The sequence below is a fragment of the Hydra vulgaris genome, chromosome 11 (assembly GCF_038396675.1).
Source record: "Hydra vulgaris chromosome 11, alternate assembly HydraT2T_AEP".
NCBI classification, from domain to species: domain Eukaryota; kingdom Metazoa; phylum Cnidaria; class Hydrozoa; order Anthoathecata; family Hydridae; genus Hydra; species Hydra vulgaris.
Genome location: NC_088930.1, coordinates 21230518 through 21256750, shown reverse-complemented (window position 1 = coordinate 21256750; position 26233 = coordinate 21230518). Strand labels below are relative to the sequence as shown.

At 26.2% G+C, this 26233-nt stretch overlaps 4 protein-coding genes across 5 annotated transcripts in view; all 4 read right to left on the bottom strand.

Annotated features, from left to right (window-relative positions):
- Positions 1–1722: 1722 nt before the first annotated feature.
- LOC136086920 (uncharacterized) lies at positions 1723–2448 on the bottom strand. The gene has a single exon (XM_065809419.1). It carries the CDS (start codon positions 2446–2448, stop codon positions 1723–1725), a length of 726 nt encoding a protein of 241 aa, XP_065665491.1.
- A 1054-nt stretch (positions 2449–3502) lies between these two features.
- Positions 3503–5630, bottom strand: LOC136087516 (protein disulfide-isomerase A5-like). The gene is made up of 3 exons (XM_065810429.1): positions 5413–5630; positions 5077–5184; positions 3503–3854 (listed from the first exon to the last, which is right to left on the bottom strand). The coding sequence occupies exons 1-3, from the start codon at positions 5567–5569 to the stop codon at positions 3712–3714; spliced, it is 408 nt and encodes a 135-aa protein (XP_065666501.1). The 5' UTR covers positions 5570–5630; the 3' UTR covers positions 3503–3711.
- LOC136087517 (protein disulfide-isomerase A4-like) lies at positions 5552–8567 on the bottom strand. Of its 2 annotated transcripts, XM_065810431.1 has the most exons (4): positions 8487–8567; positions 6238–6306; positions 5741–6129; positions 5552–5630 (listed from the first exon to the last, which is right to left on the bottom strand). In XM_065810431.1, the coding sequence occupies exons 1-3, from the start codon at positions 8495–8497 to the stop codon at positions 5817–5819; spliced, it is 393 nt and encodes a 130-aa protein (XP_065666503.1). In that variant the 5' UTR covers positions 8498–8567; the 3' UTR covers positions 5552–5630; positions 5741–5816. The 2 variants fall into 2 exon arrangements, with proteins under 2 accessions (XP_065666503.1, XP_065666502.1); XM_065810430.1 differs by lacking the exon at positions 8487–8567 and having other exon boundaries at positions 6238–6390.
- Positions 8568–10912: 2345 nt separating this feature from the next.
- LOC100208732 (protein disulfide-isomerase A5) overlaps positions 10913–26233 on the bottom strand; it is a 34921-nt gene continuing 19600 nt past the window's right edge. Inside the window, exons 14-24 of the mRNA XM_065810428.1 lie at positions 15553–15721; positions 14076–14299; positions 13645–13867; positions 13308–13444; positions 13069–13139; positions 12866–12947; positions 12698–12710; positions 12541–12609; positions 11293–11423; positions 11071–11141; positions 10913–11004 (exon numbers count right to left, since the gene is read on the bottom strand). Coding sequence (XP_065666500.1) covers positions 10915–11004; positions 11071–11141; positions 11293–11423; positions 12541–12609; positions 12698–12710; positions 12866–12947; positions 13069–13139; positions 13308–13444; positions 13645–13867; positions 14076–14299; positions 15553–15721 — 1280 coding nt within the window. The 3' untranslated portion in view covers positions 10913–10914. The remainder of the gene's footprint in view (positions 11005–11070; positions 11142–11292; positions 11424–12540; positions 12610–12697; positions 12711–12865; positions 12948–13068; positions 13140–13307; positions 13445–13644; positions 13868–14075; positions 14300–15552; positions 15722–26233) is intronic.

Sequence of the window (26233 nt, the reverse complement as noted above, 5' to 3'; positions counted from 1 at the left end):
TTACTTGTTTTCAAATAGTATAATTTTATGTTTAGTCAGTTTCAATTTTTTTATATTTGAGGTGCTATGTTATATAAGCTTTTGCTTTTATTAACTCGATAACAACAAGTAAATTGAAAAAAAATTTAAACACATCCTTGATTAAAAACATCAATGATTTTTTCTTAAATGTTTTCCTTAATAAATAAATAAAATAGTCAGGATGGTAAGGTGGGAAGGGCATTTGTTGCCCGTTGTACCGTTGGCCCTGGAAAATGCTTTGATTTTCAACATCCCAACGTTATCGGGACTATACAACTGCTGAAAGTTTTAAAGCTCTAGCTGTTTCGGAGAGCAGTAAGAAATTAGTTGCAAGATTTTGTAGCAAAAAAACGGGCACGTACAATACAACCCTTCCCCGGGTCTTCGCCCCTGTAAAAAATTTTAACATAGAAGCTCACCAGGACTATACAAACGCTGAAACATTCAGAGCTGTCGCTAGTCTACGAAGTAGTGATAAATGAATTGCAAGATTCAGTAAGAACTGACAACGGCCAAACAACACTTAAAGTTCAATTAAAATTTGTAATGGAACCAAATATTTTACTAAGTTTTTATATATGAGAATATAAATAGTAAACCTCCATTTCTGCTTAGCTAAAGGCAATAAAAAACCGAGGGAGAAGTTAACCAAAGTCGGCACTTGATAAATATAAATATATATAAACACTGGCATAGAGACATGTTGCGGAGGAAGCATTTCTCTTTCCCTCAAAACTAACTCAAAGTTTAAGTTTTTTCTATTTAAATTTTAGCTGCGTAAAGCCCCCTTAATTTCTGTTTCAGTCCCCCCCCTCCTTTCCTGCATCCTAGCTTTCTTAACCTTTCTAGGTCACTGTGTGTGTGTGTGTGTGTATATATATATATATATATATATATATATATATATATATATATATATATATATATATATATATATATATATATATATATATATATATATATATATATATATATATATATATATATATATACATATATATATATGAACTATTGAAGAATCATTTAGCAACATTATTTTATTTAAATAATAAGTAATAACACTTTTTTGCATAATGAATGCTTTCGAGCCTATTCCGTAAGAGCACATTCCGAAACGCTCCTTCCGTAAGGAACTGTTTCGCAAGTATTTTTTCGAAATGATTTGTTTCGCAAGTTTCTTTTCGTAAATGGTTATTACGGAATTAATATTATTTATTTTTTTCGTATAATGCGTTACGAAAGGTGAATTTGCGCAAGTGCAACTTGAAATACGGAAGATAAAAATACGAAATTTTTGTAAGTTTTTGTTTACGGCGAACAACTCTAGTATATCTCATCAATTTATTGAGTTATCATTTCTTAAAAGTATTATATAAGTTAAAAAAACAAGTGCGTTTCTTGTACTTTCTGTACATGGTGTATATTTAACTTTTGTCACCATTGAAGTTGACATGTTTCCAATGTAACAACAATTGAATTTTGATTTTACATTACTACCGTTATAAATACGTTGTTTTTTTTTATAGAAGAGTTATAAGATGATATTGCTTTGATTGTAAGGAAAATGAGGAAATGGTTGATAACGGGTGATGCGGAAGTTATCGGACAAAATAAAAACGTCAATAACTTATTTATAAATAAAAAAACAAACTACTATTATATTTTTTTTAAATAAAGCATTCATCTTTTAATAAAAATATATTATTTTTTATATGAAAAAACACCACCATCTGCAATTGATCTCAATTTTGCTCTGACGCCTTTCATATGCGACAGTAAAAAGTTTAAATCAATTTCTTGTAGTTTTAGTTTAATGCGATCAATCAAAACCTGCTCTGTTGAAGCTTGCCAATCTTCCTCGTAAACCTTCTGTGCCAAATATCCCCAAAAATTTTCAATTGGTCGTGCTTGAGGCACATTTGGGGGATTGGATTCTTTATCAACGTAATAGACATATTGGTCCATCCAATTTAGAGAATCTTTAGAATAATGAGAACTTGCTAAATCTGGCCAAAATAAATAGTTAAAGTCTCCATGATACTTGTGAATAAATGTAAGAAGTCGTTTTTCTAAACATTCATTAATATAGATTGATGAATTGATCGCTACAGCCTTGGAAGTGCGAAACAATGGCTCGGACATACCACGGTCAGATATGGCTATCCACATTAATAATTTTTTTGGAAATTTCTCTTTTCCTATAAAACGAACACTTTCTGGGCATGTCTTTTTGTTGTTTGTGTAGTATCCAGAATTTCCTGGCATGTTGTCCCCTGCAAAACAAAAGTATTTTTCGTCATCGATGACTAGAAGCGATTTTGTGTTATAGAGTTGGTTAACTAGTTTCCTGCTTCTTTTCTTTGCCTTTATTTGTTGTTCTATAGTGAATTTTGGAGTCTTTTCACGTTTTCTATATTTAATATTCATTTTTTTAACTGACGACCAATTGTCGATTGATTTACACCGAATTTAATAACTATTTTTCTCTGACTGACCCCTTTTCGATTGTTGACAAGTCTCGTTAATTCGGCTTTCTTTTCTTTAGTCCAGGATGTCGGACGACCAGGGTGCTTTCTATCAGAAAACAATTGAACAGTTTCAAGTCTTTTTAGGTTATCATATATTGTACTTCGAGCAAATCCTTCCTTTTCAAAATGATTTACGATTTTTTTTTTTAATATTAGGTTTATTTACAAAAAACATTTTTAGTCGCTTTCGAAAAGATTCTCGTTCAGCTGCATTTAACCTCATTTTACCACAAAAACTGATTACTATGCTCAAATAATAATCAGTTTTTGTGATAAAATCAAAGATAAACCCCAAAAACTAATTATTATGCTCAAACAATGAAATTAGGATTTGTCCGATAACTTCCGCATCACCCGTTATGTCGGTTTTTTAAAGCCTTATAGTAATTCGTTATCAGAAATATCTTTGCTACCTTGATAATATTTTACATTAAAATAAAAATTTTCAGACGCACAATCAGGTGGTCTATAATAAAAGCTTAATTATTTTTTTTATAGATAATTAATGTTGAAGACTCAATAGTAGTTGGCCAGGCTAGCAAAATTGCAGCTTATCATTAATTTATCTCCCATAGTGCATAATTTATCTCCCATAGTGCATTATGAAGGAAAAAAGGTTGATTACCTTATCAGACGACAAAAATAACAGCCAAAAGTAATTTTTTAAAAGCATTTTTATAACTAAAATTTATTTCATAATTTTAGTCCATTTTCAAATTTTTTAATTTGGGACGGAAAACTTATTAAAACTTTAAAGAATTGTTATTTTCTTACTTTTCGACTTTAGCACAAAATTTTTACTTTGAACTTCTAGGTATCTTTTATTCCATAAAATTACATTTGTTCCACCATAAAATATCAACGCAAATACATTCTACAGTATTGACATTAGAGTTACAGAATAATTTTGCATAAAAATGTATAAATAGAAAGTAATAAAAAGTACAGAAAAATTTTAACAGGCGATTCTTAGTTTCCTTTAATTTACAGTTTAAAGTTGTTACATATCTTGCTATATTACAAAATGAACTTATCTGTTTTACGAAAAAAACAAAAACAATACTATTATTAAATAAAATATAAAAGAGCTAATCAAAAACTATATCCTAACCAATTGAGTAAAAAATATTTAGCTATATTAAAAAACTACTAATTAAAGTAACTACAACTCATCTTTAACTTTCGATTTCAAATAGTTCACTATACTTTCGGGTTTTACGATACCTTCATAATTTTCAACAAACTGCCCTTTTGAATAGTACCTGATTGAAGGAAAAACCACAACTCCAATGCTGCTGCAAAATACTAAATTTGAAATAAGAAATTGTATAAATGTAAAACTGCATGAAAAATAATCTTACGACTAAGTGAACTTAGCGTTAACTCTCATTCTTGCGTTTTTTGACACAGAACTTTTAAAACAGTATAAAATATTGTTAACGACAGAAGATTCAAAGTTTTTTTTATTAATTATTAATAATAATCTTTTGTCATATTTAAAGAATAAATTCTTTACAATTTGTTTTTTCAAATATTTATTAAAAAATATATTAATATATTAAGTAAAAAGCATTAGATTAAGTATTTGGTTGCTTATTTCTATTGTTATTGTTACTTTTAATGTTTATATGAAGTACATTTGACACACAATGTTACAACACACTTATCAATAACTTCTTGATTTCTTAAAACTGAAACTTGATCCTAAAAATTTATACACAATTAAAAACTAAAATTGCTTGCAAAAAATGTGATGCAAGATTTTCTTCAAGGCAAAGTAAAAAATAACGCTTATGCTGAAGCTGATGTTGTTATGCTGAAGCAGTTGATGTTATTGTCAAGAGAAAAATATTAAAACAATATTTTTTGTTTAAAGGGTATTGAGACAAACGTGGAGAACCTATCAAATCCTGCTGGTGTTATAGCAAATTGAGAATGATTATTAAATAAAGTAAAATTTTTCCTCTTTTGTTTAGATATGCCAATTCTCTAAAAATCACTTCTCATATGCTCCACACTAAATGAATGCATTAACTGAACCAAACCGTTCTTTTAGTTAAAACCCAAACAAACAAACAAAAAAAGAATCAAACCAAACCAATTAAATTATCTTAAAAATAGAAAAAAAGAAACCAAAATCCAAAAACATCGTCAAGAAATTACCAAGATATGGTTTTTACAATTATTTAATTATAAAAATCATCTTTGAAAATGATTTTTATAATTAAATAATTTGAAAATGATAAAGAATGCACTCCAATATAATTCGTATATTGTGATGATCACATCAAATTGCAAAAAAGATATTCTAACAGTCATCGCAAAAAAATAAAAAAATAAATAAAAACGCAAAATCCAACATAACCCAAAATTAACATGAAAGCATATATAACGTTGACCACTTTAATATAATAAAAGTAATACACAAATCATCATTTTCACCAAAACTACACTCACCATCATTTTCATCAAAACTACACTCACCATCATTTTTATCGCAGTTCATATAAAAATGTATTACACTTACCGTCATTTTCATCGCAGTTAATAGCAGCAAAAGCATATAATGGTTGTGTGGAGATACGTGAAGCTGCTTGCATAACACTTCCTCGCATTTCAAAACAACCATTACACCCTAAAAAAATTTACTTAACTTAAACTTTATAAATTTTGTATGTTTCTTTTATATATATATATATATATATATATATATATATATATATATATATATATATATATATATATATATATATAACTATATATCATGTTATATATATATATCTTATACTTCATATATTTTTGATGTAAATTGCAAAACATTTTGTCTTTCTGTTAAAAATTAAGTACAAAAAAAAATCTTTACATTTGACATAAAACATAACAAGAACATGGGTCTTTTCATTCAGAAAAGATTGGAAACCATTTGCAGATAAATGTGTGACTTGACTAGGCATGTCTGACCAATCAAAGTTGTCAATAGAAGCTTGACGACGATGAAGAGATTCTTTTTGTTTTTTCATAAATCTTATGATGTTTTCTACAGAACGATCATCACTAAACTGTTCTATAAACTCTCCTTTACTATATATAAAAAAAAAAAATTTATATCAACTATGCAAAAAATATTGATAATTTTTTTATAAAAAAAATATAATCATTTTAAAGCTAAATTTTATCAAAAAAATCAATACCTGTAATATCGCACTAAAAAGTAAAAATAAACAATTTAGTAAAAAAACAAAACAATTAAAAGTTGAAACTATAAATTTAAAAAAGTATGATTAATAACTTACATGTAGGATATGCCTTCACACCTTCCTTATTTGCTAACTCTACTGCTTTAGTTGCATCGACTGCTGCTAACACACCAGGAAAATTTTCTTCCTTTAATGTATTAGCTGCCTGCATAAATGCAGGTTTCATTCCATTACAGTGACTACACCAAGGAGCATAAAACATGATAAGTACATCTTTTTCAAGAATAAATTCTTCAAAAGAATTTTGGGTTATGTGGTGTACAGCTGATGGCTCGTCTTTCCATTCTTTAACAGCAGACGGTCCTTTATTTTTTTCTGAAGCTCTAAACAGCACAGTAAAACAATTAAAGTAAATTGAATATAAAATTAGATGATTATTTATTTTGTTCCTTGTTTTAAGAAGTTCTTTACTATAACAATTTTAATTATACTTTTTCATATAATCAACAATTGATTCAAATGAACGATCCCCTTCATACTTTTCTAACTGATGACCATTTCTAAAAAATAAAAACATTTCTATAAAATAAAAACAACTAGAATGCAACAATAATAACAATAATGTAATGATTCAGATAGCAAAAAAATAACCCATTAAAAACATATAAAACAAATAAAACCAATAACAATAATAATAATACAATAACAAACTAATAAAAAAACAACCAACAATAAACAACCAGTATTAATATAAGAATATATAGCCAATAACAACATATATTGCAATAACAGATAACAACAATATATTGCAATAACAGATAACAACAATAACAACAATATTGCAATAACAGATAGCAATAATATTATCACAAACAAAACCAATGAAAATGAAAAAAACCTAAATATATAAAAACACAAGTTTGTGTTCAAAACCCATAAATAATATCAACAACTATCAAAGGTAGAAGAACCCTTGATAAGTAATAGAGTGGAGCAATTTTCATAGCAAAAAAAAAAAAGTTCAAAAATAAATATTTTTGTGACACAAATCGATGTCTATTAATTGTAAGAAGAAAGTAAAAAAATATTTTTCAATTTTGATGAGATCTTGCAGTTCCTCTTAGGATTCTAAATTCTTGACGGGTCCTAATACTTTTGAATTTTTTTTTTCTAAACCATATCAACCTTGGACTAAAAAAAAAGAGAAAAAAATGCTTGTTTTATAAATCCAATCCAATAATCGAACAAGGAACCTCAAGAACTTATCTAAATTGAAAAGAAAAGAAAAGCAAGGCTCTTTTTTCATTAAAAGACATCGACTCGCAGCTCAGGCAAATCAAATTTCAAAAATTTTTAAAATCACTCCACCCTAATAAGAAAGTTATGTTTGTATGTTTGTTATGAACTAAAGGTATGAATTTAGTGAATATGCTATTGAAATTACAATTAGCCAAGTTAACATTTAACATTGAAGCTAAATCCGCAACAAAAGTATTTTTCTTTAAAAAGATACAATTCTAAACTAAGGACTTTATTAAAATTCACAAGGTCATTCTTCAACTTATAACAAGTCGTGTTATTTTATTTTTCAAAAGACTACATAAAGAAAAGAGATAACTTTTATACAGTAATTTTTGAAGAAAAATACTAAATAAAGGTTTGTGGAACAAGAGATAAAAGAAAGGTTTGTGGAAAAGAGATAAAAGCTCTCTAGAGCAGCAACTATGCTAGTATTTGTAAAAATGAAAAAAAACTTTACAATAATGAGACAAAAGCTCAAGCTTGGAAGCAGGTCTAACTATATTCATGATTCTTTAAAAAAAAGAGCACCATTAGAAAAACCATCCTAAATATGACAACTCTATTCCATACAAGGACAAATAAAAGATTTATGGAGATAGAGAATGAAATCAAGAGTAAAAAAGTAGCAATTAAATGAGGCCTTAAAAGATGCATACTTTACAATAATTTGAATCTATGGCTTTTATTAGAGGTTAGCAGTAAAAGATAATCAAAGAAAACTTTAAGTTAAAGATGATGATGATGATGGTGACGATGATGACAATAATGAAGATGAACAAGTAAGTTACATTTACAATTTTAATTCTATTAAATATTTAAAAAATCGTAATAATTTTTTTAATTTATTTTATAAATTTACCATTGTTTTAGATTATATTAAACTTTATATCTTGCATATACAAACAATATTTTATATCTTGTATATACAAAGAATATTTTATATCTTGTATATACAAAGAATATTTTATATCTTGTATATACAAAAAAAAAATAGTGATTCAAAAGTTTTTTAATTAATTAAAGCATCAGCAACAACATAATTAATCAGCAACAACAAGTTGAGTACCAACATCAGTTGTTAAGAATTTTTAATCAACATTAGAAAGTCGATTTGTCTATTATAATATCTTTGGTATTTGATTTTTTGTTAATAATATTTTCAAATCTTCATGTTTTAATGAAAGTGTTTTTATCATGCAATCAAAATATAATCAAACTTTTTTAGTTTATTCTTGCTTAACAAAAAAACAAAACAAAAACAAAACAAAAAAAATTAAGATATTAATAGTATTGTGATTCTACCCACAACAACAATAAAAATGAATTAATAAATTTATAAATAAAATTAATAAATAAAAAAAAGGATACCAAAGAAATATTATCAACAAATAATTTCCATAAACCTGTACACATATACCAGTTATAAGAATTGACTTACTTGAAATACATCACTTCATATGCCAATATAAAAAATCAAAAAATAGCAAGTAGAATAAATTTTTAAAAATTATAACACATGATTACATACGCATATATAACAATCATCATGAACAAAGTTTAAGAAAACAGTTTCCAAATAAAACACCTTTCTTATTGTTAATAACAAGCACAAAACATTTTGTTTTTAAAATATTTTTTGAATCTATAAGAAAATATGTGTTAAAAGAAGACTTTTAACTCATTCTTATAGAATGAGTAAAAAGTCTTACATTTGAAATATTTTTAAAAGTTGAGCTAAAATAAGAACTCATAGACATTTTAAATGTTTTAATTTTCAATTTGAACTTTTATTTTTATATTGTTTTCTTTCTGTAATTTTTGTAATTTCTGTAATCATCTATTCAATAATAATAAGTGATTTTATTCAAAGGAAATAAATTATTCATTTTTATTATTTTTCGAATGTTGTTTAGAGTATTCAAGCTAGCCAATCACATGCTTTTTTAGAAATAGCTTTAATACAAGTCAAAAACATACAATTTGAATCATTCAACAAATATTTAATTTTTTTGTCACACAAGTAAACAGGGTGGACTCAAACATTTAGGATATAGAGACAATTACATAAATTAAATAGTCATCCAAATTAATAGAATGTAACCACTCTAATTAAGTATAATAAAGCATTATCAACTTAATAAATAAACAAGTTTTATTATATTTTTCTAATGTATTAGCTGAACTTATATTTAGGGATGAATTTAGCTGTACATTAGGGTGGTTCATAGTTTTCAATTAAAAAAAAGTGATTCATTGCAATATTGTTAATGATCAAATGATGTAACTCAAATATTGTTTATTAACATAAACAAAATTAGGGATAACTTTGGATAACTTGTGTTCAATTGAATCCTTTGGACAGCTTATGATTAAGTTTGATGATAAAACTTTATTACAAAATTTGTATTGACATAACTAAAAGACAAGAATTATAGTGAAAATCATTTTTTAAATGTCATTTATATTTAATATCCAATTATATTTAAATACTGAAGACATTTATATCTAAATGTCATCAACTCATTTGCATCAAATGTCATTGTAGAACTCAATTCTAAAGTTATAATGTCTGAAATGATTAAAAATATATTTATAAAATGATAACATTGAAATATTTCTAGACCATTAAAACATTTTTATTTTATTTTTGTATTCGCATGTAAAATAACAATTTAGAAAAAAGATTAAAAATTTACTTAGATTCAAAACAACAAATATAACTTTCAACTTTTGTCAATGTGATTTGAAATTAAAATGGGAGTGGACTGAAGGAACCATGTACTAAAACTATAGAAGTTTCTTTGTTAACATATCTAGAAAGTAACATTGTAACACTATATATTCATTTTGATAAAATCCTCTTAATGAGAATATTCTTCAAGTATGAAGTTTAAAAATCCAAAACATTGTAGTTATTACAATATATGTAATATATACAAATAGATTAAAGATTTTTATATTGAGGGGAAAAATACGGTAAGAACTAGTAAACATCTTTTTTTTTAACATTTTAATGTCTTTATGTTTATTGCAATAATCATTACAAATCTAATACTCAACATTTCTGGTTTATGAACAGTCTATTGAAAGATGTAATTACGTACTTAAAAAAGAAAGATGTAATTAAGTACTTAAAAAAGAAAGATGTAATTAAGTACTTAAAAAAGAAAGATGTAATTAAGTTCTTAAAAAAGAAAGATGTAATTAAGTACTTAAAAAAGAAAGATGTAATTAAGTACTTAAAAAAGAAAGATGTAATTAAGTACTTAAAAAAGAAAGATGTAATTAAGTACTTAAAAAAGCTTTTCAATTATTATTTATATTTATATATTATTTTTATTAAACCTATTTTTAATGATCTAAGAACTTTAATTTCTATTTTTATGTCTAAACATTTTTGGATGTAATTAATTTTCACAGGCTAAAAAAAAATATATAGAAAAAGAATAAAAATATATGTAAAAATATGTAAAAAGTAAAGATAAAGTATATAACTGCAAACTTGATGAATTTTGGTTAAAAATGTCCTTTTTTAAAATTGTAAAATGACCCGGCTGTACAAATTACAAGTATTGTATATAGATAGATACAAACACATTCAATAAATGGTTTAACTTCTCAGGAATGTCTTTTTATGATTTATGCAAGTTTTTTACATTAAAAATTTCTACTTTCTTTTTAAGTTCAACCTTATCTATAGTTATAAATTTATATCACAACAGATTTTCAGCACAAAAAAAAGCAGCAGTCAGTATCTTATTTACTCGAAATAGTGGTTAAAGATAAAATAGTAGTGTAGTTAAAGATGAGTTTATGCAATTAATGTTTTTATGCAAACTTAAAAAATAAAAACTGCAAAATATAAATTACTTACAAGTTGGGTATCCCTGTAAAGCTAAAGCTTTTGGAACAACTTTATTAACAGTGCAATCAAAAGCTGCTAGTTTACCAGGAACCTAGTAAACAGAAGTAAAATAAACCACAGAAAAGTAAAATATTTTTGTTTTTTAACAATTAATTACCTCTTCTTTAAGATTAACATATTCTGCAGCTTTCTCATAGGCTGGCTTCATACTCTTGCAATGGCCACACCCTGTACATTAGTTTATATTGTCCTAATTACTTGATTACTTATATCTATTATATATCTATTTATTTTAGGAAAAAAAGCCATTAAAAGGGGGAAGATAGTAAAAAAAAAAATAAAAAAAAAATAAAAAGATATTTATCAAAAATTTGCTTACAAGGAGCATAGAACATAACCAAAACAGATGTATACTCTGCAACAAAGGAATCAAATGTGTCATCATTAAGATGAACAACAGCTGTGTTTTCATTAGACCAACTTTGTACTGGTGGTGTAGAATAACGAGAACTAAAAATTAGGTAATACAACTTTACTAGTAGTAGAAAAATAGTTCTTTGAAAAATATTTTGAACGAAGGCTTCTATTTAAAAACTATTTTATATGGAATTTTATTATTATTTTATATATATTATTTTTATATCATTATATATTATAAAATTATTTTATACTTAAGTGATGCATTATAAATCATAAGCAAAAAAATTAACTTAATTTTACAAAATTATTAATTTTATCTTTAAAGTTATAACATAAAAATTTTTTCATGAAAAACAAATTCACTTCCATCAAGTTTACAAGCTAATAAAGTTGGTAGTCAACTTAGCAGTCTTAAAAAACTATAAATTGTTAGAAAAACATAATGCTGGGAGAGAATTTCATAGCACTAATGTTTGAGGTAAAACAATAGATAAACAAATGTGTTTTAAGGATGAAGAAAAGGTTACAGTAAAAAGATGCACTTAAGCTGAATGATGAGTTATGCAGTTTGAGCAGCACTCATGGTAGTATTTGTAAAAAAGAGAAAGAGATGCAACCTTATGACAATGGAAAAGAGGCTCAATCTTTAAGCAGGTTCAATTTCTTCATAAATGATTTGTCTGACAATTTTACTTTTTTATAATACATTTTTAAAATTTAAAAACACAGATTTAAAACACATTTTCTCTGCTATAACTTAGGACTAATTTAGATAATAATTTGGAATGCAGTGGTCAGTAAATTTAACTTGAATAAACTTACTTTCCATTAACAATTAAAGTAAAAATCTTATTATTCATTCTAAAATGAAATTTAATGAGTTCACCTTTGTTCTCTAAATCAAATTTTTTTAAACTTTTTCCTTTCAAACCTTTTTCTTCACATTATATATAGAGAAAGTCCATATGCAGTTTTAAATTTGTAAATATGCAATTTTAAATTTGTTTAAAAAATTGAAGTTTAATAGAAGTAGAAGAAATTGGATATATTCAAACCTGTTTTAAAACTATATTGCAAATTAAGCAATTTGTAAGATAAAAATACATCAGTAATACTGGTATTCAAAAACTCTTAATACAAAAACAATATAGTATTAGGAAATGATATCAAATGCATGCACTTTCATTATTCATTTTAAAAAACTCACTTTTTAACAAACTCAACTATTTGTGAAGAAGTTCTTCCTCCCTCATAGTCTGCATATTTTTCACCATCCCTATAAAACAAGAGCTCAAATAAAATAAAATAAAAAAACAGCTTAGGAAAAAATTTTAAAAATCAAAAAGTATAAAAATGAAACTTACTTAAAGAGTTTAACTAAAGAAGATCAAGCAAACAAAGCATAACCAATGGATATAAAAAATCAAAAAAATATTAATATAGTTAATATTAATATAGTAACTACAAACTAAATTAATTTTTATTTAAAAACTAAAAAATTTATCAAAAAATAAAAATCTTTTAAAACTTACGTGTAGGGTAACCATGAACATCATACTTAATACATGTTGCTCTGTTAACAACACAGTCTATAGCAGCAATTCTCTCTTGAAGCTGGAATAATTAAAATGACGATTATAATTAATAACAATTATAGAAGAGTACAAAAATAAGAAAAATAAAAGCAAGTAAAGTCAGATATATGTAGTAAAAAAAAAACAATAGAAATATGTACAATTTTTTGTGAATGAAATATATTTGCAACATTTTGGTAATCACTTTTCATCTTATTACAATGGCCGCACCCTAGAAATAAAAACATTATTAATTTCATTGTTATTACTAATAATTGTATTTTTAAATTATACATTAATAACATATGAATAAAATTTATATTATTATATTTAATTATCACTATTTTCTAACACTTTTATTTCAAAACTATTTTAAAATATTAAAAATTTTTCTGCCTACATGGTGCATAGAACATTATCAAAACTGTTTTTGTTTCCTTAATAAAGTCAGGAAATGTAACATCATCAAGATGGATGACATCATTGGAATCCCAAAATTCATTCTTTGTTGTTGGCACCTTCTTTTCAGTTTTAATACTAAAATTAAATTTAAAAAATTATTTTTTAGAAATTAATTGGTTTCCATGACACTTAATTTAATATGGTTACTTAAGCAAATAACCTCTTAAAATAATCTAATTTAGTTTACCTACAATTAATTTATATTCAAACCAATGTTAATATTAGTGAGAGTTTACAAAACACATTTTTGAATGATAAATATCAATAAAAATTACCTGCTCAAAAAAGTGATTATGTCCTCTTTAGACCGCCCACCATTATAATGTGATACCTTTCCATTATAGAAATGTTTGATAGTTGGATAACCTGTAACATTCTGTTCATTACACAAATGTTGGTTCTTAGTGCAGTCTACAGCACACAACTTATGATTTTTATACAACAACTCTTCAGCAGCTTCTGTATAAGCCGGTTTTAGTGCTTTGCAGTGGCCACACCCTAAAAAGATTATAGGAATAATGAACAGAAAAAAATAAATTTACACAAATATAAAATATCTATAGAATTTTTTTTTTTTTTTTTTCATGTGAGTGTGTATTGTCTATAATTGTTAAATGTGTTGATTTTAATTAGTTTATTCTTGTTAAAACTATTGTAACCATCAACAAAAAATAAAGTTTTAAAAAAAAAAAAAAAAAGAACTTACATGGAGCATAAAACATAACTAAAGCTGACGGATTTTTGCTGATAAAGTTATCAAATGTGTTAAAATTTAAATGCACAACATTAGTGTTAGTTTCACTCCATTCTGGCTCTACAGGTCGACTTTTTTCAATTATTGGTTCCTCTGGATTTTTCATAAATGCAATAAAATTTTCTTTAGTGTTTCCTCCTTTATAAACAAAGTCTTTCTTTCCATACAAAAAATACCTAAAGTATAGAATAAAGATGCTCTACCAACTTTTAAATTTATACTTTACTAATTATATAGCTAAAATAATGTCTGCTAAACTTTAGATTAAAGTTGATACCAAAGCAAAACAGTTAGCAACTACTGTGTGTCCATACAGATTTAATTAAACAGTTCAATAACAACATAATTAAAATTTTTTGATTTTGATTCAAAAGTTTTAGGCATTTTTAACTTTTATTGTAATATTTATGCTTGTGTTAACATACTATTTTGGTATGTTATTTTTCAGTCAACAGTTACTGGCAATAACATAGATTTGTTTTCATTTAACAGTTACTAGTAATAACCTTATGTTAAAACAAGCACTCGCTTATTTTAACATAAGGTAAGAGTAAACATTGGTTTTGTGGTTTGAATTTACTTATCTAACAAATAAAGCAGAAATTGGAAGCTAATTATATGTGTTGATGAATTATTTTTTTCCCTAAAAATACAGAATTGAAAAAATTAGTATATATATATATATATATATATACATATATATATATATATATATATATATATATATATATATATATATATATATATATATATATATATATATATATATATATATATAAACATGTTACATATTGACTCCAAAAGAGGAAAGAAAATTGTGCCACAGCATCCATGCTTAAATTTTACATACTGAATACATTTTTAGAAATAGTTGACTCCAGAGATAAAAAAGGAAATAGACAAAGATGTCAAGTTAAAGTAAAGTCTTCTTGAGATATCAAGTAAAAGCAGGAACTCAAGTAGTCTGTAGACTGGGAAGCTTGTACTCTGATATTTTCTTAATCAAAATTTTTGTCAATGCATAAGTAAATGTGCCTTTTCCCAGTTATAATGTTAAAGTATGCATGTCCTTTCCTGGTTATAATGATAAAGTGGCCATGGTGAAGGAAACTTACCAAGAAGAATGAAAACTCAGATAAAAAAACTCATTTTATAATGGGTAAAAATAGGAGGAACTCATGAACCCTAAATCTTCCTAGTGGCAGCATTATTGTCAGGAAGGGCATTTAGAAGCAAAAACAGATTTGTTTTTACTTTTGAATGTCTGAAGATGGCATGAGAAAGACTTATGCAAATCATACAAAAGTAAAATTATAGTCATTAAAAATTAACCATAGACTTAAAAGGAATTTAAAAGAATAAATGGGTAGTGTTTTTTATGTATTTTAATTAAACAAGTTTTAATGAAAGTTATTATAAACTTCAATACCTAAATGTAGGGTAACCAGATACTTCATAGCTTTTACAAAGTGCATCGTGAACTGTGCAGTCAACACCTGCAAAAGTAATCTTACGATCATCTTTAAAATATTCAGCAGCAGCCTCAATTTCAGGTTTAGCTTTCTTGCAATGGCCACACCATGGTGCATAAAACATCACTTTAAACAAGAAAATTATACATTTATACTAATGTTGTTATTAGTGTTATTATTATTTTTATTGTTATAATAGTCATTATTTTATATGTTTTGTTTTTATTTTTATATAACTAAATTTATAATCAAAAAAATTATTAGCTTTTTTTTATAACAATAAAAATGAGAGGAAAAAAAAGGCAATACTTTAGAAAAAGTTTATATTTGGGAAAAAAGTCAAGTATTTGAGAAAAAAATTAACATTTGAGGAAAAAGTCAAATATTTTAGAAAAAGAAAAATCAAAATAAGATTGAAATTTAAAAAAGCCTTTCATTGGAGACTTATTACTTTAAAACAAAAAAATTTTTTGTCTCCTCCTCCTCCTCATTATTATCATAATGAAAAGCTTTATAACAGGTTCTACTTTAATACTACATCTCTACTTTATTCTTGTACGAGATCCTTTTTTTTTATTTTTATTTTAATTTATCTCCCCAAGGCATTTTATTACATCTCTATACTTTATTCTTGTACGAGATCCTTTTTCTTTTTTTTTTTAAATTTTAATTCACCTTCGGGTAATTCCACATCAAATCACCCAAAATTTAGGAAATTTTGAACCATGGGTCCTCAAATTTTTTAAAAACTTCTTTGGCTGTTGCATCTTAAAAAGGAAAGTTAACACATAAAATTTCAGCTAAAAATGTTGAGCGGTTAACAAGATACTGCAATTTTAAAATTGACCTGGTTTCCCAAAATGAACCGGTTTTTATAACATTCTGAAAAAACATTTTTCTTAAAAAAATAAGAAATAAAAATGGCAAAATTATGAAAATAAATACATATAATGTTTTTTTGATGCTGAATTCAATAAATGTACTTAAAATGCTGAAATATAAAAGGAACATGCTTAAAGTTAATAAAACAACTAGTTTCTATAAACCAACTTTCGGGCCCAATATCTCAAAACACCCCCGTCAAATTTTTTTTTTTTTTGCTGGTAATATTTTCAGCTGCTTATAATCTTACTAGGCACAAAAAATCTAACTGGAAAAACAACTGAAACATATGGAACTTTAATTTCAAAGATATATCAAATTTTCAATAAATTATTTAAAAAAACTTGCAAATAGTATTCTGTAAAATATGAAATTTAGTTTATAGACTCCTTAAAAAAAAAAAAAAGTTTGTTATATTTAAGGAAGTCTTAATTATATGATAACTTAGTTATTTGATCTTAACAACTGAAAAAAACATCCTGTTTTGTTTTTATATAAAAACTGATTAAAAAAATTTTGACAATTATATTTTGTAAAAATTTGCAATAACTAGTTTATAAAATGTTCAGTTATAGAACAGCATTTATTGGTAAAATTTTATTTACATTTTAACAAATTAACAATTTTATACATATATAGATTTTATATATATATCAATATATTGGCTTAATGACATCAGATGCATGCAAAGGCCAACAAGATGTTATTGAAACTGAAAATTTTGATGAAATTATGAGCTTGATAAAAGAAAAAATTCTATGTTCTGACAAAAGGACCATTGTTCAACTTCTAACACTGGCACCCCAAGTTGGTCAATATTAGAAGTATAAAATAACTTTGCAGTAAGGTCAAATTATTATATTTCAACCAATTTTGACAAAACTTTGTGGGGCACCATCTCTGATTTTCCTGATTTTTACATATCATTATCTACATTATATAGATAGGTTAAATTTGAAATTTCAGACTTCCAAGTGCAACGGTTTAGAAAATATAGCTTTATAAACACTCCGCAGTGACCCCCTTGATTTAAGAATTGTAAAAACAGGCTACTTTAAAGCCTCATAACTTTTTTCTAACTTTCAACAAGTGTCTCATTTTTTCTAGAAGTGTTTTCTGGGTAGTTCTGTATTAAAAATACTGGTTTTTGTTAACTTGTATCATATTAGGAAAAAATTATAGCCTCCTCAACTTCGAAAAAAAATTAAAAAATGCTTAAAAAGGCCAAAATGAAATTAACTGTAGTACTTTTCTATTCTTCAACAAGTCCTTACAGTTTCGTTTTTTGATTAGCTACTCTTATCTGCAAATAGGCAAAAAATAAGCCGCTTGTTGCAGTTTAGAACTGAAATATATCTAAAAATGTATTGTCTGTTTGCCAAAAAAGTCCCATTTTCAGCCATTTTGAAATGCTCGTAATTTTTTCTAACACTTTGTATTGATATAAGATTAACAGCAATTTAGACCATAAGATTCAACTATCTGAAAATGCAAACATTTTTTACTTGTTGCATTCACAACAAAAATGGCAGCATTTTAAAATAGCCCTACTTTTTAATTATCAAGGGTTGGATGCATTATTGGTGCCCCAGTGCCCCCCCCCCAACCTGTCTATTAGCATATTCAATGGGTGCAACTGATTATAAATTCTTTTTTAAAAAAATAAAAGATATGATTGATTCCCCCCATGCTGATCTATTTTTTAACCTGGGTAGGGGCACAAATAAAGGGGCAATAACTAGTAAATAGTGATACTTTAAACATATTTTAAGTTAATTTCAAAATTCAATTTACAGCAAAATTTTGTTTCTGTAAATTAAAATGCTAATAACTGAATAAGTGCAATCTCCAAAAGTGGAAATGAATGAATGAATGCATGAATGGCAATGTGAAGTAGAACAATACAAATAAAACTTATATATATATATTATATTTTTAAATAAATAATCTGACTACTGATCTATATTTCTAATTTACAGCTCATTCACATTTTCTTAAAAATAATAATTCAAATTATGCAATCGTTATCATAACGATTGCATAATTTGAATTATTATTTTTAAGAAAATGTGAATGAGCTGTAAATTAGAAATATAGATCAGTAGTCAGATTATTTATTTAAAAATATAATATATATATATATATAAATAAATATATATATATACGTGTGTGTATATATATATATATATATATATATATATATATATATATATATATATATATATATATATATATATATATATATACGTGTGTGTGTATATATATATATATATATATATATATATATATATATATATATATATATATATATATATATATACGTATGTGTATATATATATATAAATATATATATATATATATATATTGTATATATGAGTTATATATATATATTATTTGTATATATATATATATATATATATATATATATATATATATATATTATGTTTTTTATTGTATATGTATATATATAACAATATATATATATAAACATAACATATATGTATATAAACATAACATATATATATATAAACATAACATATATATATATATATATATATATATATATATATATATATATATATATATATATATATAAAAATCTGTTTCATATTTTAAACTTTGTTTTTGCAATTTTTTTTTCTTTATTTGTTTGTATCTTAGTTTTATTTATAAATTTATTTAGTAGGTTCAACAATAATTTAATTCGATTCAATTTTTTATAGTGAAGAAAATAATGAATTCTTGTTCTATTGGGATTGAACTAAAGTTAGATTGTCATAAAAATACATACTGTGGTCAGTCTGAAATTTTGGAAATATTAAATGAGGAAAAATACTTGCTGACCTTAAGAACTGGAATAAAAAATAATAATCTGCATAGAATTTGTACTCATCATAGTCTACAATTTATTAAATACTATCCAACATTTTATAAGTCATGCTGTGATCCTCTCTCAATTCATTTGAAAATTGTTAAAAGAAATCTGACAACTGTCACTTTGGAGCATAATCAACTGAACTTTCCTTTAATTCCTGGGAAAAAAATATGTTTTAGTTGCGTTAGAAAAATCAAGAATGTTGAAGCAGTTGAGGAGAGAAAAGATCCAGATTATGTGTTACCTGATAACTCTGTTATACAAATTGATAACCTAAATCCTTGTCTTATAAAATTTGGTTTGTCACCAATTAAAAGATCATTAAACATGAGAATGTTACAAAATGATAATAAAATAAAATAAAAAGTTAAGTTGTTAAATGAGTCTTTGAATTTATTTGAACAAGAAGTGTCACAAAATGCTACACTTAAAATCTCCACTTTAGATTATCTAGTAGAACAGCTAAAAAAAAAGTTTCATAATAAGAATAGTATTTCAAAGAAAATAAAATTACTCACCTTAGTTCCTGTCCATTGGACCATTCAGGAAACAGTTAATGAATTTAAAACAACACAATATATGGTAAAGCAAGCAAGAGCTTTGTGGGACAATAAAGGAATCCTTGGTGAAAGATCAACTGACATAAGAAATTCAAAAAAATTGACTTCCGAAGTTATAAATCAAATTGTCAACTTTTATGAAGATGATAGTAATAGCAGATTATTGCCAGGAACCACGGATTATATTAGCATAAAAACAGTTGAAGGAAGAAAGCACATTCAAAAGAGACTCATATTATGTAATCTTTCAGAGCTATACCAAAAATGGATAGAAGAATCAAAGTCTTATGATATAGTTAAGGTGGGATTAACATCATTTGCTCTTTTAAGGCCAAAACACTGTGTACTTGCTGGAAAATCTATATAATGTAGATAATGATATGTAAAAATCAGGTAAATCAGAGATGGTGCCCCACAGGCCATTGGTTGAAATATAATGATTTGACCCAGTAACAGAATACCAAAAAATATTTGCAGTTACAGAATACAGCAAAAATGGCTAGACAAATTTTTAATAAAAAAGGATCATTAGCAATCTCTCTGTTGTATAAAGGTAAAATCTTACATGAAAAAATAAAGGATTCTGTTAAATTTTTGTCAGAATTCAAAAGAATGTCCATAAATAAAAAAAACTGCTTTTGTGTAATTTAAAGGAACTATATGCATTATACAAAGAAAACAACCTTGAAATACAAATAAGTTAAGTTCAAAATTTGCTTCACATAGATCAAAGTGGTGCATTTTGCCAGGTGTAAGTAGTACACATTCTGTTTGTGTTTGTTCTTATCACTAAAATGCTATATTGTTAGTAGATGCCTTAAATATTGGACTAAAGTATAAAGATTTACTTTCAAAAACCGTTTGCTCAGTAGGAAACAAAGAATGCATGCTTTCACAGTGTGATAATTGTCCTGGTTACGGGTGATGCGGAAGTTATCGGACAAATCCTAATTTTATTATTTGAGCATAATAATTAGTTTTTGTGGTTTTATGCGTTGGCATAAACGTTCTATAAAATATAAACTTTATTATTTGAAACACAATTATTTAAAATTTAAAAAAATTAATTAAAATTTTAGTTATAAAAATGCTTTTAAAAAATTACTTTTGGCTGTTACTTTTGTCGTCTGATAAGGTAATCAACCTTTTTTCCTTCATAATGCACTATGGGAGATAAATTATGCACTATGGGAGATAAATTAATGATAAGCTGCAATTTTGCTAGCCTGGCCAACTACTATTGAGTCTTCAACATTAATTATCTATAAAAAAAATAATTAAGCTTTTATTATAGACCACCTGATTGTGCGTCTGAAAATTTTTATTTTAATGTAAAATATTATCAAGGTAGCAAAGATATTTCTGATAACGAATTACTATAAGGCTTTAAAAAACCGACATAACGGGTGATGCGGAAGTTATCGGACAAATCCTAATTTCATTGTTTGAGCATAATAATTAGTTTTTGGGGTTTATCTTTGATTTTATCACAAAAACTGATTATTATTTGAGCATAGTAATCAGTTTTTGTGGTAAAATGAGGTTAAATGCAGCTGAACGAGAATCTTTTCGAAAGCGACTAAAAATGTTTTTTGTAAATAAACCTAATATTAAAAAAAAAAATCGTAAATCATTTTGAAAAGGAAGGATTTGCTCGAAGTACAATATATGATAACCTAAAAAGACTTGAAACTGTTCAATTGTTTTCTGATAGAAAGCACCCTGGTCGTCCGACATCCTGGACTAAAGAAAAGAAAGCCGAATTAACGAGACTTGTCAACAATCGAAAAGGGGTCAGTCAGAGAAAAATAGGTATTAAATTCGGTGTAAATCAATCGACAATTGGTCGTCAGTTAAAAAAATGAATATTAAATATAGAAAACGTGAAAAGACTCCAAAATTCACTATAGAACAACAAATAAAGGCAAAGAAAAGAAGCAGGAAACTAGTTAACCAACTCTATAACACAAAATCGCTTCTAGTCATCGATGACGAAAAATACTTTTGTTTTGCAGGGGACAACATGCCAGGAAATTCTGGATACTACACAAACAACAAAAAGACATGCCCAGAAAGTGTTCGTTTTATAGGAAAAGAGAAATTTCCAAAAAAATTATTAATGTGGATAGCCATATCTGACCGTGGTATGTCCGAGCCATTGTTTCGCACTTCCAAGGCTGTAGCGATCAATTCATCAATCTATATTAATGAATGTTTAGAAAAACGACTTCTTACATTTATTCACAAGTATCATGGAGACTTTAACTATTTATTTTGGCCAGATTTAGCAAGTTCTCATTATTCTAAAGATTCTCTAAATTGGATGGACCAATATGTCTATTACGTTGATAAAGAATCCAATCCCCCAAATGTGCCTCAAGCACGACCAATTGAAAATTTTTGGGGACATTTGGCACAGAAGGTTTACGAGGGAGATTGGCAAGCTTCAACAGAGCAAGTTTTGATTGATCGCATTAAACTAAAACTACAAGAAATTGATTTAAACTTTTTACTGTCGCATATGAAAGGCGTCAGAGCAAATTTGAGATCAATTGCAGATGGTGGTGTTTTTTCATATAAAAAATAATATTTCATATAAAATAATATTTTTATTAAAAGATAAATGCTTTATTTTAAAAAAATATAATAGTAGTTTGTTTTTTTATTTATAAATAAGTTATTGACGTTTTTATTTTGTCCGATAACTTCCGCATCACCCGTTAAAGAACCCCTCACCAAATATTTGTATAAGATTTTTGGAGAATATAAAGATGATTTTGAGATGACTGTACAAGCAATGGCAAACTACTGATCCTGCAACACTATTGAGTTTAACAGCAGATTTTCCAACATTTGTTGAACTATTAGTATCTTGCTTTGAAAAGCTACAAGCTCATTCTTTTATTGCTCACTCTCAATCACAGTACCTTAACCAACTAAAACAAAATATGGATCAATCAAACATTATCATTATTGGCGACTTTGCTGAAAATTATGCTTTTGTAGTCCAAGATGAAATACAAAGCTATCATTGGAACACCCAACAATGTTCTTTACATCCATTAGTGATATACTATAAAAACGATAAAGGTGTACTGAAACATATTTCCTGCTGTTTTATATCAGACAACATACATATGATGTAACTTATGTGTACAAAATATTCCAACTAATCATACCAATATTAAAAATAAATTTTCCCAATCTGTCCAAATTACATTTATTCACTGATGGTTGTGCAGAACAGTACAAAAATTGTAAAAACTTTTACAATCTATGCCAACTAGAGAGCGAATTTGCCCTTAAAGTTGAATGGAACTTTTTTGCCACGTCCCACAGAAAGTCACCATGCGAAATAGGAGAAGTACAAGTAATATGGGAACAATATTGTGAACTATTACAAACACAGTCAAAATAACTTACATCTTCAATACCTTAAAAAATCTTGTATATTTAAGTCACTTTTTAAATTACTACTAACTTATTTTTATTTTATTTACAAATATTGTTTGGGAATTTCTTAAAAAAGTAACACATCTTTGAAATTAAAGTTCCATATGTTACAGTAGTTTTTCCAGTTAGATTTTTTGTGCCTAGTAAGATTATAAGCAGCTGAAAATATTACCAGCAAAAAAAAAAAAAATTTGACGGGGGTGTTTTGAGATATTGGGCCCCAAAGTTGGTTTATAGAAACTAGTTGTTTTATTAACTTTAAAGCATGTTCCTTTTATATTTCAGCATTTTAAGTACATTTATTGAATTCAGCATCAAAAAAACATTATATATGTTTATTTTCATAATTTTGCCATTTTTATTTCTTATTTTTTTAAGAAAAATATTTTTTCAGAATGTTATGAAAACCGGGTCATTTTGGGAAACCAGGTCAATTTTAAAATTGCAGTATCTTGTCAACCGCTCAACATTTTTAGCTTAAATTTTGCATGCAATATTTTTTTATAGTTAGGAATAATGTGTCAAAATATAACACAAAAAGAAGACACATGCTTCAATGGACTGGGTGATTTGATGTGGAATTACCCCTCCCCAAAACCATTTTATTACATCTCTCTACTTTTTTCTTGTATGAGATCCTTTTATTGTATTTTTCTACTTTATTCTTGTACAAGATCTTTTTATTACATCTCTCTACTTTGTTCTTATACAAGATCTTTTTATTACATCTCTCTACTTTATTCTTGTACAAGATCTTTTTATTACTTCTCTCTACTTTGTTCTTATACAAGATCTTTTTATTACATCTCTCTACTTTGTTCTTATACAAGATCTTTTTATTACATCTCTCTACTTTGTTCTTATACAAGATCCTTTTATTGCAAATAAATATTTTTATTTTTAATAATAATTCAATAAAACGAAAAGGAGAAGAGAAGAATAAAACTAGATTGTTACCTAGAGATCTTTAATCTCTTCTGCTTACCCTTTCTCATTCAATTCAGAGGTTTAAATATATATATATATATATATATATATATATATATATATATATATATATATATATATATATATATATATTTAATATTTGTTGCTTAGACCAAAAATAATTTAAAAAAAGTTTATATTTATTAAGGCTAATAAAAAAAAGGGGCTGACTCACTCCCAAAAAGGCAACAAGCAACCATTTAAGTTGTGAGTTAAAAGAAAGCAAAGAAAAAAGTTAATGAGCAAGAACTGAAAAAAAGAATAATTTTCAGGGTTTAATTCGTTAATAAAATTTTTATTTCATTAACTTTAATTAACAAAAAGAAAATTGTATGGCTTAGGGAAAAATAAAGATAGGAGAGAACAAAGCATTAATGTGCATGGAAAAACTAGATGAATATAAATTTTTCAAGCAAAAAAGAACAGTTATAGTGAAAGAATGCAACTTTAATGCATGTCAAGTCATGCAAGAGTGAGTTTAGGTTAACGAAACCAAATGGAAGTGACGATAGGTTCATGTCATGGAAGTGATAAAAGGTCGTATCAATCAATCAATCTGTGTCATTAATAGAGGTGATGATAGGATGATATACAGAGATGAATAGGAGATTTGTATACATAATTAACATGAGAGGCCAGTACTGAAAGATAATCCAAGAAGAAATAAGAGAACTCAGTAAAACTGTGGCCATTAATATAGGAATATTAACTACACTGTAATCAGTAAATAATTGAGTTTCGTTTGGGATAAAATTTACCAGCTATTCCTAAGCTGTCACATTAGAGAGATCACATTTAAGATCTGCCTGTTTTTAAGAAGAAAAAAAAAAGCTGTCACATTAGAGAGATCACATTTAAGATCTGCCTGTTCTTAGAAAAAAAAAAAAAAAATTAAAAAACTTTTCTAGATACACCTTATGAAAAAAGCTTATGGAGACAACCAGCATGCCAGACTTTATTGAAAATTTTTAATATGTCAAGAATAAAAGCCCTTGTCTCTCCACTTCTCTAATGTCTGATAAAATCTGTTACAACAGTTAACAAATCAGCTATAGAATAAGATGATTTAAATCTGTATTGATTGTCAGAGAGAAAGTTGTTAGACTCAATATGAGATAATAGAGGTTTGTTAATTAAAAACTTAAAGAGCTTGCTGGTTGCAGAAAGGAGACTGGGTAATTATTAGGAAAACTAATCATGTAATCGCTTCAGAGTTCAGAACCATGAATGCCATATGTGATTGCAAAATAAGATTCAATTAAGCACTTCTTAAACACTTTAAAGAGTATTAAAGAACACGGGAGAACACATTCATAAAACTGTGACAGAAATATTATCCAGACCAAATGCTGTATAAGAGTTTAGCTGAGAAGTTTTTGGTAAAAAGCTGATTTGAATATTTTACAATGGATATAGCTCTTTCTCTGGGATGTCAAAAGATGTGTGGTCATTAATTGATTCAAAATGAATTAGAAGAAAAGCTCTTTGCAAGTAGTTCTGATTACACTTAGGATAGGTAATAAGATCATACCTGAAATGAAAAGAGATGAAAAATGAAATCTTATATTTGAATTTGTTAATGAAATTGTTTAAGATTTTTCGAAAGGTTCTAGAACGTCTGAGATAAAATATCAGAAACTTTTCGCATCAATTTCTTGCAACAAGAAAAATTGTGTTTTAAAAAAAAATGAAATTTTGATTAGAAATAGCTGCTGTCCAAGAATGGTGGTTCATATCAAGTGGTGGCTTGACATGAAACTGACAAGAAAAAAACTTAAATGAATCTAGGAGATCATGTAGGAGGCACAATTTTCAGCAAGACCAAAGACATCAGCCCAAGGATTATCACAAAAAAAAATTATAAAAATCAGTTTCAAGATC